General features: G+C 44.1%; 1 protein-coding gene across 5 annotated transcripts in view; it reads right to left on the reverse strand.

Annotated features, from left to right (window-relative positions):
- Positions 1 to 764: 764 nt before the first annotated feature.
- The window catches only part of IMPDH1 (inosine monophosphate dehydrogenase 1), a 133,815-nt gene continuing 117,819 nt past the window's right edge, over positions 765 to 16,760 (reverse strand). For all 5 annotated transcript variants that reach the window (XM_063926682.1, XM_063926681.1, XM_063926679.1 and 2 more), the window contains one exon: positions 765 to 1,820. In XM_063926682.1, the coding sequence (XP_063782752.1) occupies positions 1,799 to 1,820 (22 nt within the window). In that variant the 3' untranslated portion in view covers positions 765 to 1,798. The remainder of the gene's footprint in view (positions 1,821 to 16,760) is intronic.

Below are 16,760 nucleotides of genomic sequence, written 5' to 3' on the forward strand. Positions count from 1 at the left end.
GACATATTAAATAAAGTATAAAATACCCCAATATATAATTTATTATTACACTCAATAATACAAAGCCTTTGAAACGGATAAATATTAAATAGTGGTTTTACACAACACTAACATGTGTCAAGAGCAATTATCGGATGGTTGCAGTACCAAATCATGTGGCGGACACGTCATTTCATATCTAGTTTTTCAGCAGGTATGTTCGAAAGACGCTTGCTAGACAAGGTGACCATGCATTTTTTGTTTTCTCCTTTTGAAGTATACTGCATGTTGCGCTTTGTAAGTTTCCATATTTCTGTCAAAGTCTGTCCCAGTATTAAGTGCCCTGTTGGCAGCCATGCTATGTCCTGACCTATTTTTACTGCACATATCAGTTTTTACTTTTTAATAAAAACAAAGCATTTACGTTAACATTATTTTCTTTGCTCTCTGTATATACTAATTTGTTCAAACTATTCAAGATCATCAAGGTAACTACAAGCTAATCATTTTATAGCAGATGTAGAAAACACCCACCCATCACTTTCACTTGAAGAAATTACTCTATAGGGTTTATTTCTAAAAAGAAAAACTAAAAGAAATTATGATTCAATTCATTTGTGGCCATATCTCGTAGTTGTAAAGCCAACCATGTTATATTAACATAAAAATATAAAACCTACAAAGTAGAAACGTAAGTGGAAGATAAATGGCACACAAAGCTTTCATGCTAGTTAATTCATGATATTCACAGTATTTCCAAACACATGGACAGCTTAAGTTCCAGATTTATTGCTTTGGGTTTTTTTATTAGTTAAAAAACTTGCCAAGCAGCGAACATAAATAAAACAAAAAACACCAGCAGTAGGTAATTGAAGCTACATGTACCTTTCTATTGCTCATTCCTAAACCACTGCTTGGAAACATATGCAACGGAAAATGTAAATAGAAAGGAGACATGCAGAGACAAAAAACAAACTCTAGCGATTCTGTGAGATGTTAAAATATACTTTGAAAATGTATGTTGAAACCAGAACTGGCATTTTTTATAAAGAAAAACAAAGAGAACGATTCTTACTTCTATAAGCAGTCTTTCAGCTGCAACATTTACCTAAGCAGAACTATACTGTAATGAGTTAATCACTGCTGCATAAAGAGAAATAATTACAGGTAAAATAATGTACCCCACTAGGACAAAAGGAAACGCGAAGAGCTAATGGACAAAAGGAACACCTTACATCTCGTTCTTCCTCATCTGAGCTACGTCTTATCGTGTACTCATCCCTTAGCTTAGTCACAGTCCCATTTTCTGACGCCCAGATAGAAGGGCACACGTTTGCAGATTGTCAGTATAACTAATGTATCACTGCTACTATTTTACATAATTCGGAGCACGACAAATTAACTTTGTTTTCCTTTATTGTAATCTTCCAATGTATTGCATCACTAACCCTCTAAGTAAGAGCTTAAATGACACTTATTGTACATAGAAGGAAGATCGCAAACAGGTGCTACAGATGTAACACTGCAGCACGGCTAGTTCACCACATGTAGAACTGGTATTTCAGCATGGCAGTAGTTTGGTGTTTCATGCTTTCAAGTCTCGCTCACACATCCCAAGGGAATGTGTCCATAGTGCAAATACCATGCCATGGTGAGTCCGTAAACATTGCGGAGTTGGATTTCCTGCATAATTGGGGACAGGGGAAAGGCGAACAGCTGGGGAGAAAGGAGGCGGGTCTCTTCAATGCATTACGTATGTTTGTTTGGGACCAGGGTAGGAATGTTGGGAGTAGACTGGCGATTGCTACGTCTCCCAGTTTCAGTATAGCCGCTTCTCGTAACTAGAGGATGAGAAAGAAAAACAAATATGTAAACAACGTTAACAGGTAAATTAAACATCCACGCAAGCCATAAAAGTACTTAACAAAATCATATAGTTTAAAAAAATTAAAAGCTAAATAAAAAAAAATAAAAAAAAGACAATTGAAGACGACTATGGGAAATATGCAATTGCGGTCGAATTGCCGAAAAACGGGAAATTTTCGACACAAAAAACCTGTCGAATTTGATTCGACAATGCAATACAGTACTTTTCGACAAAAAACCTGCCGTTTCATTTTCGACTTTTGGCAATTCGACATTTTTTCAATTCGACATGTCTGCAATGTTAAAATGCGGCTTTTTGACAAAAGTATATTCAATTGAAGAATGTCGATTCGACAACAGTGCTTTTCGACCGTCATTTCGTCAGTTTCATTCCGCCTCATTTCGTGATCTAATAATTTTTTTTTAAAAACATGTATTTTTTGGTGCTTTTTTTATTGCTAATAGCATATCTATTTATATTTGAAGGGATTATCTACTTGGTTTGTCTATTTAGGAGCCACAAGTATTATTTAATCGTTTTTTTAAAAGAATATATATTTTTTTCTACTAACTACAAAAATATGGAGAGATCAGTGCATGTTTTTCAGTTGGAAGGGGTGTGAAATGGTTAAAAATCCTGGAAAAAAAAATGCGTGGGGTCCCCCCTCCTCAGCATAACCAGCCTCGGGATCTTTGAGCCGGTCCTGGTTGTAAAAATACGGGGGGAAAAATGACAGGGGCTCCCCCGTATTTTAACAACCAGCACCGGGCTCTGCGTCCGGTCCTGGTGCCAAAAATACGGGGGACAACAGACGCAGGGGTCCCCCGTATTTTTCACACCAGCACCGGGCTCCACTAGCTAGAGAGATAATGCCACAGCCGGGGGACACTTTTATACCGGTCCCTGCGGCCGTGGCATCAAATCTCTAACTAGTCACCCCTGGCCGGGGTACCCAGGAGTGGGTACCCCTTAAATCAAGGGGTCCCCCCCTCCGGCCACCCAAAGGCCAGAGGTGAAGACCGAAGCTGTCCCCCCATCCAAGGGCGGTGGATGGGGGGCTTAAGGCCAGAGTGTAAAATGAAAGAATATTGTTTTTTTGTAGCAGAACTACAAGTCCCAGCAAGCCTCCCCCGCAAGCTGGTACTTGGAGAACCACAAGTACCAGCATGCGCGCGCGGGGGGGAAACGGGCCCACTGGTACCTGTAGTTCTACTACAAAAAAAGTACACAAATAAAAACAACACACACACACACAGTGACAGCGCATAGGCGCTCCATTATATTCAATGGTGGGAACTTTGCGGTCAGCGGTAGACCACGAGGTTATGTGGGGTCACTCTTGTGGTCTACCGCTGACCGCAAAGTTCCCACCATTGGATACAATGGAGCGCCTATGCGCTACATTGTATCTCGAGTGCACCGCCTGAGTGACCGCTCAGGCGCGCACAACCAATCAGGAGAGTGCCATGACGTGGCGCTCCCCGATTGGCTGAAGGGACCCTCTTTGACAGCGGTCACGCGGGGTCCCATGTGTAAACATGGGACCCCTTTCAGTGCGTGGATCGTGTTTTGCGGTTTTTTTTATTTTGCCAAATACATGGATTACAAACAAAGAAGAGGACCGATCTACACAGGATTGTTGCGAGTATAATTTTATTTATAGGTAGCCCGTGAATTCTACGTGGAGAAGAGGACCGACTCTTCGTGTCAACATAGGTAAGTAAGTATGTGTGTATGTTGGTGTGCATGTATGTAATAAAGTTATACTGTCACGGTGTGTGTGTACTGTTTTTATTTGGGTATTTTTTTTGTAGTAGAACTACAGGTACCAGCGCCCCCCCCCCCCCCCCTGCATGCTGGTACTTGTGGCTATCAGCCCCCCATCCGCCGCACTTGGATGGGGGGGGACCAAAGCCTTGGGCTCCACCCCTGGCCCTTGGGTGGCTGGAGGGGACACACACCCCTTGATTTAAGGGGTCCCCACTCCTCCAGGGTACCCCGGCCAGTGGTGGCTAGTTGGGGATTTAATGCCACGGCCGGAGGGTCCGGTATAAAAAAGAAAAGTGACCCCCGGCTGTGGCATTCTCTCTCTAGCTAGTGGAGCCCGGTGCTGGTGTGAAGAATATGGGGGACCTTGTCCCCAGTATTTTTGGCACCAAGACCGGACGCAGAACCCGGTGCTGGTTGTTAAAATACAGGGGAACCCCTGTCATTTCCCCTCCCCGTATTTTTACAACCAGGACCGGCTCAAAGAGCCCGAGGCTGGTTATGCTTAGGAGGGGGGACCCCACGCATTTTTTTTTTTTCAGGATTTTTTGAACACTTTTGTGCCGTCCATGAAGTCGAATCCAGGCCGCCCACTATTCGTCAATTGGTCCGTTTTTCGACAACGGGATTGTCGAATACATTATTTATCGAATATGTCGAATTCGGGTCCGGCGGGAGGGTTTCGACTGTCGAATTGTGTTGAATCCGAAATTCGACCGCAATTGCATATACCCCTATATATTAGTAGGATGAGAGAAAAACTGACTCACTAGTCAAAGTATAAAAATAATAATTATGGCAAGACTGGGCAAAAATGTTATCGATAAGGCATGTTAAAATTTGTAGTTTGACTTTTAATAGGAAAAAACAAAAACAAAATTAAGTCACAATGAATTAAAAACATACAGCCAAAAGGTATTCAGCATATTTAATGCAATTAGACCCAGAAGGACTTGTTACGAGAAGAGAAAATAGAAAAGATTATGTGCCATGTTTAACATACACATAAAATAGCAATGTAGTAAAACTTCGCTATTGGAGATGAAGCAGAACCACATAGGACAAAAATAGGATTTTGGTACTGACCAGGTAAATCCTTTTCTTTGAATCCATAGGGGGCACTGGAGTACTCTTGGGATATGGACGGTGCTAGCATGGACAGGCACTGAATATTTAAATTCAGTAACTCTCCTCCCCTCCATACTCCCAGAATACCTCAGTGTTTTTTCCTGAGGCGAACAGGAGCGATAGAGAGGATGAACAATGGAGAATTACATATAACATTATAACATAACGGACAACAATAAAGTTGACGCATAACGTAACTGACAGCTAAACAGTTGACACCATGACCGATAGAACTTGTAAATTTGAACCAGTCGGTGAGAATGTGTTACCATAAGATCCCCTGAACTTACCACAAACCAGGTAAATCTGCTCTGGGTGGGCATCCAGTGCCCCCTATGGATTCAAAGAAAAGGATTTACCTGGTAAGTACCAAAATCCTATTTTCTTTTTCAGTACTCTTGGGACGTACCAAAGCTTCCCCTGTGGGCGGGAGAGCTGTTTGGCACCTGTAACACTAGGCGGCCAAAGCTAGATGCTGATGCTGCAAACGTATCAAAATTGTAAAAGCGCACAAACGTGTGCACTGATGACCAAGTAGCCGGACGGCAAAGCTGCGTCGTAGAACCCCCACGACCAGCTGCCCATGACGTTCCCACAGAACGTGTGGAATGAGCTGTTACTGATGTAGGCGGCTGTAACCTAGCATGAAGGTAAGCCTGGCGTATGGTCAGTTTTATCCATCTGGATAAGGTCTGCTTAGAAGCTGGCCAACCCATCTTGGCATCATCATAGCGAACAAACAACGTATCCAACTTACGAACTGGATACATAAACGCGTAGTGCGCGTACCACATCCAAAGTTCCAGAATCGTCTGTTAACATAGGAACTACTATTGGTTGATTGATGTGAAAAGAGGACACTACCTTTGGTAAGAAAGCGGGATTCGTCCGAAGTTCCGCTCTGTCATCATGAAACACCAAATACGGTGGTTTGCATGACAAGGCACCCAAATCTGAAACACGCCTTGCCGAAGCTAAGGCTAGAAGAAAAATTGTTTTCCAAGTGAAAAACTTGATATCCACTTGTTGTAAGGGTTCAAAATATGTAGACTGTAAGAAATCTAAAACCAGATTCAAGTCCCATGGCGCTGTAGGTGGAATGAATGGAGGCTGTTCTCTGAGGACACCTTGCAGAAAGGTGTGTACAGACAGCAACAGTGGCAATCGTCTTTGAAAGTAAATTGACAAAGCAGAGACCTGCACCTTTTAGTGTGGATAAAACGCAGTCCTCCATCTAACCCCGTCTGTAGAAATAACAAAAGACGGGATAACTTGAAAGATGACATCGGAAACATCCGAGCTTCACACCAACCTATATAGGCACGCCAAATCCTGTAATAATGAGCTGCCGTAACTGGCTTACTAGCACGTAACATGGTTGATGTAACTGATTCTGGAATGCCCTCTCTTAAGAGAGCGGTCTCAACTGCCACCCCGTCAAACGCAGCTGCGCTAAATCGGGGTAAAGGAACGGACCCTGTTGTAACAGGTCCGGACTTAGCGGGAGCGGCCAAGGATCGTCTGCGAGTAGCCCGTGAAGACCAACCAAGCTCTCCGAGGCCAATGAGGCGCCACTAGTATGACTGTGGCAGACTCTCGTTTGATCTGTTTTAGCAACAGAGGGAGCAGCGGAAACAGTGGAACAGATACCCGAGGCTATACGGCCACGCGTTTGTGAGAGCATCCACCGCTGCCTTTGGATCTCGCGTTCTGGACACATACTGGGGCGTTTGGAGATTGTGGCGAGATGCCATCAGGTCCACTTGAAGGTAACCCCACCTCTGGACCAACATGTGAAACACTTCTGGATTTAATGCCCATTCTCCTGGATGAAATTCCCGACGGCTGAGATAATCTGCCTCCCAGTTCTCCACTCCCGGAATTAACAATGCCGACAATATCACTTGGTGATGCACGGCCCAATTGAGGATTCGAGCTACTTCCCGCATGGCCATGCGGCTTCTCGTTCCTGCTTGTTTGTTGATGTACGCGACAGCCGTCGCGTTGTCTGACTGCACTTGGACAGTCTGAGACCGAAGCATGTGCACTGCTCGTCATAGCGCATTGTAAATTGCCCGGAGTTCTAGGACACTTATAGACAGCAATCTTTCGTGATCCGCCAGAGACCCTGGAGCTGACAATTTTGAACTACAGCTCCCCAACCTCTGAGACTTGCGTCCGTCTTTAGAATTATCCAATTCCAGACGCTGAACCGTCTCCCTGCTGTTAGATTGTGTACTTTGAGCCACCAGAGTAGAGAGACTCTGGCTCGTGGAGACAACATCACCCTCTGGTGAATCTGCAGATGCGAGCCCGACCACTGTGCGAGCACCTCTAGTTGAAAAGGACGCGAGTGAAATCTTCCGAACTGAAGCGCTTCGAAAGCCGCACCCTTGTGCCGAACAGGCGAATGCACAAATGTACCGAGACTGTGCGTGACTTGAGCACTAATTGCACCAGATGACGAATACTCTGTACTTTCTGTTCTGGTAGGTAAAATCTTTGATTTACCGTATCGAGAATCATCCCTAGGAATTGAAGTCGTTGAGATGGAATCAGATGTGATTTCTTGAAGTTAACAATCCAACCGTGCCGAACTAGTACATTGTACATTAGCAACGCATGTTGGAGGAGCATCTGTTGAGACGGAGCTTTGATGAGCAGAACGTCCAAGTACGGATCTATTATCACTCCCAGGGATCTGAGATGAGCTATCATCAGAGACATCACTTTGGTGAGTACCCGAGGCGCTGACGAGAGGCCAAACGGTAGAACCTGAAACTGATAAGGGTTCTGCCGTATCGCAAAACGCAAGAACCTCTGATGAGGTGGCCAAATCGGAATGTGTAAATACGCATCCTTGAGATCCAGCGCAATCATGAATTCCTGTGGCTCTAAACCTGCAATTCCTGACCGCAGAGATTCCATCTTGAATCTGTAGTAAGTGACGTACTGATTGAGGCCCTTTAAGTTCAATATTGGCCTGACCGAGCCATCCGGCTTTGGTACCACAAACAGACTGGAATAATAACCCTAACCTTGTTGTTGTTGTACAGGGACCTGAATCGAAACTGCTGAATCCAGCAGAGACTGAATGGCAATTTGCAGAACCGCCCTCTTGTCGTCCGACACAGGCAGTCCTGTCTTGAAAAACCGCAGAGGCGGGAGACAGTCGAACTCTATATTGTAACCTTTTAACACTAAATTGCGTATCCAGCTATCTGTGGATGTCTGGAACCACGCCAAATGGAACATCTGAAGGCGTGCTCCCACAACTGGAGATCCGAGATGGGCTGGGACCCCATCATGCCACTGGCTTGTCGGTACCTTAGCGTCCTGACGACTGGTGTTGGTTTGTTGAAAACCACGTCCTCGACCTCGTCTACCAGGCGTTCCTCTACTACGGCCTCGAAAGGGCTGAGGTCTAAAGGATTTGAACGCCGAGCCAGAGTATTTCCGTCTTGGTACCGTTGGAGGCAACGGTAGGAAAACCGACTTTCCTCCCGTGGCCTCTCCATTTGTCCAATTCAGGACCAAACAACTTCTCGCCACCGTAAGGTAACGCCTCTATACATCTCTTAACCTCTGCCTCCGCTTGCCAAGACCGCAGCCAGTGCTCGTCGTGCCGTAACTAGCGACGATGAAATGCGAAAAGTGACCTGACAGACGTCAGTAGAAGCTGTACATAGATACTCAGCAGCGTCACAGATTTGATCTGCGAGAAGTATAAGGTGATCGTCATGTAGACCAGACTTGAGTTCTGTTATCCATACCATTAGCGCCTTAGTTACCCAAATGCCAATCAAAACAGGTCTAAGCAGCACTCCTGCTGCTATATACATGGACTTTAGCATAGCTTCTAGTTTACGCTCTGAAGGGTCTTTAAGCGTAGTAGCAGTTGGTACTGAAATGGTTAATTTTTTAGTAAGTTTTGACACAGACGAATCCACCATTGGTGGATTCTCCCATGTAGATGTCACAGACTCTGGAAATGGGTAACTAGACTTAAATCTGCGAGGTACAGAAAACCGTTTATCTGGATTTTTTCGTGTTTCTACTAACATCTTATTAAGAGATTCTGAAACAAGAAAACACACCGGAGCACTGTTTCGTCTAGTAAATACTACCCCATCAGTCGTTAGAGCTTCTTCAGTCTCTGTAAACTTCAGAGACTGACGCACCGCCCTGGTGAAATGAACACTGCCCGTTGTTAATATCCTCACTATCTTGCGCAGTGAGGTTTGGCATAGATTCGTCAAGATTGCAACCTAGCAGACCCTGGTACATTATAAGGCAAATGATAACTATGTGTATATGGCTGAAGAGAAGTGCACGTGGCCAGACGTATAGAAACGTGAGTGAAAATTCCTACCAACACCCCTGCGCCATCTGGTGGAGCAGTGTTGTAGGACAGGAAAGTTCTAGAAAATAAACAGGAAGCATTGGTTAAAAAATGGCCTCCAGCCATGTGCGTATAGTCAAAGTTACATAGAGCATACTACATATAGCATTTCCATGTTATAAAACGTGCGCTTATGCATATATAACACAATACAGCCTTCTTTAGCAAAAGCTGTCTATTGCTGCTGCTGTGGGCACAAACTATCCCCCCCTGCAGCTGCGCTGCATGGAATAGGGGCAGTGAAACTCCTGTCTGCCCAGCATGAGCCCAGTAACTACGAGAGGACTGTTTATAGGGACAGACCGCGGCAGAAGTGAGCGCTATCCGCGGTCTGAGTGAGCAGAGCCGCCGGCAACTTCCCCCCAGCGTAAGTGACTGAGCTGGCGCCGTTACAGGCACAGACCGCGGCAGCAGTGAACGCTGTCCGCGGTCTGTGCAGAGCAGGACAGGCAGGGAGCGCTGACAACGGCGCTTGGAGCGGCCATCCAGCGCGTCCCTCTGAGCGGCGGCTGGCAGTATCGGCGGCGGGGAGCGGACATCAGCGGTGGCAGGGAGTGGAGAGCGGTAGTTTTGGTGGGTTGGCGACGTGTCTAACAGTCCCCCACACGGCGGGGCGGCAGCGTGACTGACCACCCCGTTCATAAATACCTTTTTCTTGTCGAGCTTCTCCAGCAAGATCCTGCAGCACTGCTGAAGTTAGCGGACCTGTGCTCTTGGGCTCTGACGGGGCTTCTCCAGCAAGCTCCATCCAGTCCTTTCTGCAGCCTCAGCTGTTAGCTGAGCTGCTTGTGGCTGTGAGGGGGCTCCTATTGTGAGGCCCGACACGCCAAGAGCTGCACGCAGCAGCTTCTGTAATCCCGGACCCATAGCTTTTGTGTAAACTGGGAAGGGATTGTAAGTAGAAAAAAGTATAAAAAATAAAATATGTGGAGGAGCTCCACGCTTTGTGCTCCTATCCATGTGAGCACCGAAAAAACACTGAGGTATTCTGGGAGTATGGAGGGGAGGAGAGTTCCTGAATTTAAATATTCAGTGCCTGTCCATGCTAACACCGTCCATATCCCAAGAGTACTCCAGTGACCCCTAGTGGATGAAAAATACATTTACAGCTTAACTTTCTTGAACTGGCAACATTTATACTAAATAAACAGGACGCAGTTAATATACTGGCTCTGCTGACTCACGTATGTATTCCAAATAAATATTACCCGATAAAGTAAAGGTTCGATTTGTAGCCAGCATATAGAACAAGGCAGTACGGATGGCGTAATGGTTAGCATTTCTGCCTCACAGCACTGAGGTCATGGGTTCAATTCCCACCATGGCCCTAACTGTGTGGAGTTTGTATATTCTCCCCGTACTTGCGTGGGTTTCCTCCGGGTACACAATCCCAAAATATACTGGTAGGTTAATTGGCTCCCAACAAAATTAACTTTAGCATGAATGTGTGTGCGTGTACATGTGGTAGGGAATATAGATTGTAAGCTCCACTAGTGCAGGGACTGATGTAAATGGACAATTATTCTCTGTAAAGCGCTGCGCAATATGTGAGCGCTATATAAATAACTGGTAAAAAATAATAAATAGAACAGGATAAGAAGTACCTTGTCCATACCTACAGAACATATACAGAAAAATACATTTAGCATAAAAAGAATAGTGGACTTAAGCAAACACCATTCTGGATTGTCAAAACAGATTTCAAGAGCGGATTGCAGATCAAGAGAGATAACAGTATGTATGCCCAACTACAGTATCAGATCATAGGAGTGAGAACAGGATATGTGATCTCCATAACGCATGCTACAGCTACAAGGTGCTTTATATACAAGGTCACTTTATATGCCCCTGTCATGTGCTGATATACTATCCCTGGTGCCCTTCAATACATTCACAAAATATATATATATATATATAGAACATGTGTACTCCTGCACTCGCATCAAAAATAACAACAGTGGGGTGCTCCTAGTGGGGTACTCCAAGTACTGGTGGGCCCACAATATTCAGGTTAGAGTCCAAAAGAATAATTTTGGAGGTGCACTCATCCAATAAGTGATTCACAGCAGCTTTTCATAATTCACATAAATTTATTGATGGAAATTCGGCTTATTCAGTCGACGTTTCGATCCTCATTGTCGGGATCTTTTTCAAGACAAGCTTCGACATATAATTAATGCTCACAAGGCATCATATATTGATTTCTACAATACAATGAACAATACATATATAAATTCACACTGTTTTACAAACATTACAAAAAACACAAAACAAAAACAAAAAGCATATAGTGGCGAACCACCGCGTCAATTGAGTTCACTATGCACCAGGTGAAAGACAAATGCGACACCAAAGCAAAAGTGGGTGAATACCCTCGCACCACATGCACGTCATAAAGAGCTACAGTGAAATATAGAAAACACACGGGGCTTAATGCGTGTCAAAGGTATTAAACAAACTTACTCTGCTAATCAATACATCCAGTTCGGACTATACCGTGGCTGCACAACTCATGAAGCCATATGCAAAACGGTTTCTAGAAAGATAGTGTTCATATCAGAGTCAAAGCAAATAGAGGAAGCTACAACTGGTCACCACCCTAGTTATACAGGTGTGAATTATAATACTCACACGTGTAGATTGCAAGCTCATGTAGACAACCAGCTCTTGTAGACAACTTAAACAACTCCATAGATCACTACAAAACATATGTGTAATATATGATCAGACCTCTTAGTAAGTAAAAAACTCACTAGACAAGTGTCACTCAAATAGTGTCAATTAAGCTCATGAGGTATACCAAGTACTTACCCTGAATGATCATATCATACCAGCATCGGCAGCCATACTGCTACACCACTCATTACCAGCACTTATATACCCCCTCACCGGAAATGGATCGTGCACCACTGTAAAACACAGACTCCTCTGAACTATGGGTTTGGGCAGGCTTAACATCCAACAGAAACCTACCAACTCGGTCCAAATGTCATCACATTTCGGGCGTTCAGAAACCAGCATTAATAATGCGTAATTTACACTGTAATCCACTGATTACCGTTCGTGGAACGCATTGCGTTCCACGGCCTCGTGACCGGAAGTGCCGGGTGCACACGTCGTCTCGTCTTATACACTGCTCGTGGAGCGCATTGCGCTCCACGCTACAGGAAATAGGTTGTCAGAGTCCTGTTGATAACTTGGTGACGTACACACAACGCTCACCATGGCAACCACGGAACGCTTTGCGTTCCACTGCCTAGGGTATAGATACTCATGTATAAGAGGGTGACCAACTATAAAATCCTGCGCTGCTCAATGCTGATTTCTAAAGGACAAATAATGGGAACACAATGGAAGTGACACTACTCACTTAGTGCTGAGATAAGCTCTCGTGGGAATACAGGATATTAAATCCTGAATAGGAATATACCAATGCATTAATGCAAACCAGGTCTCAACAGTCTCCACTAAAGGTGCTATAGTGATCAAACTGACGCGGTGTCATATAGGACAGAATAATCAAATAAACAAATAAACAACACATTAAAAAAAGACATATTTAGTCCGACACAACCCGACTACTACCAGACCCCTGTGGACACTTATAAAGCTTAACCCTATATTATACTACTAGGGACTAGAAAGGAATAGTACTTAAATATATATTTTAAAGGGATATGTAACATAGTCATCTATGTCAGATAGGGTCTAGTAGTATACAGATGGCGTCGTTCACATATGTCTGTAAGAAATGAGCTCTCTACACCCGCATCTTCCCTTGCCTGCTAAACTCCCAGCTCTTGCTTACTGATGGACTACTGATTAAAGGTAGTCCAATATGGGTAAACCGATTGGGTGTGAAGGCTCAACGGATAAGAAATTGCTGGGGACCTAACCTCAGAGATGATTCACAGGAAAACATTCATAGCAGAATGTTCATTTAGGCCTTTAGGTGAAACTGTATTGAGATGAGAAATCCAGAAACTCTCGCGTTGTCGTAAAGCAAGAGTACGGTCCCCACCATGTGACAACGGTGGGACCCAGTCTATGAGTCTGCATTTGATGTTTGCCACCTGGTGTCCTCTCTGTAGATAATGTCTGGCAACGGGTTTATCAGTCGTACCCGTTTGGATAGCCGTGCGAATGGACAACCGATGGTTTGCCATTCGTTCCCTGAAACACCGGGTGGTAAGGCCTACATAGTGTAATCCACACGGGCAAGTTAGTGTGTAAACCACAAAGTCTAGCCTACAGTGTAGATGATACCTGATTTTGATATTTCTCCCTGAGTGAGGGTGCGGAAACGTAGAGCCAGTCAGTAAAGATCTGCAGGTTGTACATTTGCCACATGAGAAGCAACCCGGTTTGCTGCTCATGATCTGGAGAAAATTCAATTTAGTCTCGGGTACCGCTGTCGGTCTCATGAGAATCTGTCTTAGGTTTGGTCCCCGTTTATAAGCCATCATGGGTGGATCCATGTGCGTGAAAGGTAACCCAGGATCTGACTTTACAATTGGCCAATGCTTGCGTAAAGTTTTACGCGTAAACTGTGCATAATTATCATACTTGGTCGTAAAGACCATGCGGTTATCGATGGACGAGGCAGCAGATGTGGTCTCATTAAATTTACGTCTAGCTTTGCGTAAACTGTTGTTAATCACCTTATTTGAATAACCTCTCTCGGTAAACCTTTGTTTCATTTCTGTAAGTTGTTTCTCTCTGTTGCCCGCATCATTGTTTATGCGCATAACTCGTAAAAATTGAGAAATAGGTAGATTGTTTTTTAAAAGAAGGGGGATGAAAGCTACTGGTTAATAAGGTGGTATTTCTATCTGTCGCTTTTCTGAATACTGATGTTACAAATTTTCCATCTTTGATGGACACTTCGACATCTAGAAAATGTATAGTGTGATCTGAACTCTCACTGGTGAACTTAACGGGACTCTGTAATGCATTGAGGTCATTCACCATCTCCAGAAAAGCTTCCTGAGTATCTTCCCATATCAGGAAGACATAATCGATAAATCGTTTATAAAACGAGATTCTTGAGCCATATACAGGCAGGATCTGTGTCTCCTCAAAGTTAGACATATATAGGTTCGCGTATGCGGGCGCCAGATTGGAGCCCATAGCTGTGCCCGATACTTGCAGAAAAAAGCAATCTTTGTACTTAAAATGATTCAAATCTAGTACAAGTTGGATCAATTCAAGGACAAATTCAGTCGGTGTATTTGCAACTGGATTGTTGGTAAGCACCCCTTTAATTGCTTCAATCCCTTCCTTGTGCGGTATGATCGTGTACAAAGATTGTACATCCATAGTACACAGGAGATACTTGCCCTTAGGTACCTCGGTCTGCCTGAGTAGACATAAAAAGTCACTTGTGTCGCGAATGTAACTGCGACTCATGCGGACATATGGTTGAAGTATAGAGTCAACCCACCTGGCTATAGGCTGTAACAGTGAACCTTCTGCTGCAATAATAGGTCGTCCAGGCGGGTTGATCAGTGTTTTATGGATTTTTGGGAGTGTATAGATAATAGGGCACTTGGGCTCATCTATACTCATGAAATCAAACAAATCCTGATCAATCCAATTACTCTCGAGTCCTCTTAGTAAACTCAGATCGATGGTCTTCTTAATAGAGGGTATCGGGTTGGTTTTAACCTTCCGATATACTGTGGTGTCTGCTAACTGCCGACTCACTTCTGCATCATAATCTGTCCAATCCTGGACTACCACAGCCCCACCCTTATCGGCGGGTCTTATTACTATGGATGTATCATCCCTAAGCTTCTTAAGTGCCTGTCGTTCGCCAGGGGTTAGATTGTCAAAGAGGCGTGGTGGTTTGAACTTTTGAACATCATCCTTGACCAGTCTGAGAAAGGTCTTCATGCTGGAATTCTGAGTGGTTGGATCAAACCTAGAGTTCTTTTTAAAGGGCTTCCTGTCGGTAGATTTCGGTTGGCTGGCAAAATACTCCTTGAGTCTCAAATTACGGCCAAACCTATACTGATCCACAGTACCTTGAAATGTGTGGTGTGGAAAAGTGGGGACAAATGACAAACCTCGTGTCAGGAGGCTTAACTCAGACTGATCAAGAACGCGCCTCGATAAATTAAATACCAGATCTAATTCTGTTTCCTGCGCCCCCTTCTTTTTGCGACCGCCCCTTCTAGTGAGGCGTCTGTGCCTCGGGAGTCCCCGTGGGCTGGTGGAAGGCCCTTGGGTCCCGACGTTTTGTCTAAAAAATGTTGAGTCTTGCCTTTCTGTGTATCGGAGAGATCAGTGTCTGATGTGGTTAATGAGGAGGCAATCTCCCTCGGAAAAGGGGCTTGTCTGCGTTTTCTAAAGAAACGTCCTGTTCTATCACCCTGTTGTGTATTGCTGTTGCCTAGCAACCACCGATACACAGTATGATTTTTATAATCTGCTGTTACCGTGGATAATTTCTTTCTTTTGAACGAAGTGAGTTCCTTTTTATAGGAATCGACCTGTGTTTGCAGTCTTTCTACCCAGTTACTGCTCTTGTCCTCCTTGAGAGTTGGTAATGAAATGGTCTCAAGTTGCTCAATCTCAGTTTTCACTTTTTTCAATTCCCCACCTACTTCCTCAATAACAAGTATGAGAAGATCCAGTGAGCATTTGTTCAAAATAGAACACCATCTGCTACAAAAGACTGGATTGTTACGACCCAAGGTAGGTATATTACTGACCCTGAATCCACGTGGTATAAGTTTCCGTCTGTGGTATTCAGACAAGAACTGTCCGTGTAGCATTAAATCTACTTCGCGTCGTTTTAATCTTAGTGTCCGATAGAATATATCTGCGGACGATTCAGCTGGTAAAGTGTCGAAGTCAAGTTTATCAAATAAAACTTTTTCAATTTCGTCATCAGTAAAGGATATAGTACCTTGCTCAGCCTTAGATAGCAACCCTTCATCAAACATACAAGAACCCCCCTGGGCCATGGCACTAAGATGTTAGTGGTGGTAGTAGAGCCCAATCACAATGAAAACATGAAATAACATAAGACGATATTAAAAACTCTTAAAAACAATGTCCAAACGCTTAAATGTACAATGTTTGTCACTTTTGTAATATACAATCGAATGATGGGTGTCAGAAGATATGGACACTTAAAGTAAACCATATGATATAGAACATGTGTACTCCTGCACTCGCATCAAAAATAACAACAGTGGGGTGCTCCTAGTGGGGTACTCCAAGTACTGGTGGGCCCACAATATTCAGGTTAGAGTCCAAAAGAATAATTTTGGAGGTGCACTCATCCAATAAGTGATTCACAGCAGTCTTTACGACCAAGTATGATAATTATGCACAGTTTACGCGTAAAACTTTACGCAAGCATTGGCCAATTGTAAAGTCAGATCCTGGGTTACCTTTCACGCACATGGATCCACCCATGATGGCTTATAAACGGGGACCAAACCTAAGACAGATTCTCATGAGACCGACAGCGGTACCCGAGACTAAATTGAATTTTCTCCAGATCATGAGCAGCAAACCGGGTTGCTTCTCATGTGGCAAATGTACAACCTGCAGATCTTTACTGACTGGCTCTACGTTTCCGCACCCTCACTCAGGGAGAAATAT

Source organism: Pseudophryne corroboree, chromosome 6, assembly GCF_028390025.1.
Source record: "Pseudophryne corroboree isolate aPseCor3 chromosome 6, aPseCor3.hap2, whole genome shotgun sequence".
Lineage (NCBI taxonomy): Eukaryota > Metazoa > Chordata > Amphibia > Anura > Myobatrachidae > Pseudophryne > Pseudophryne corroboree.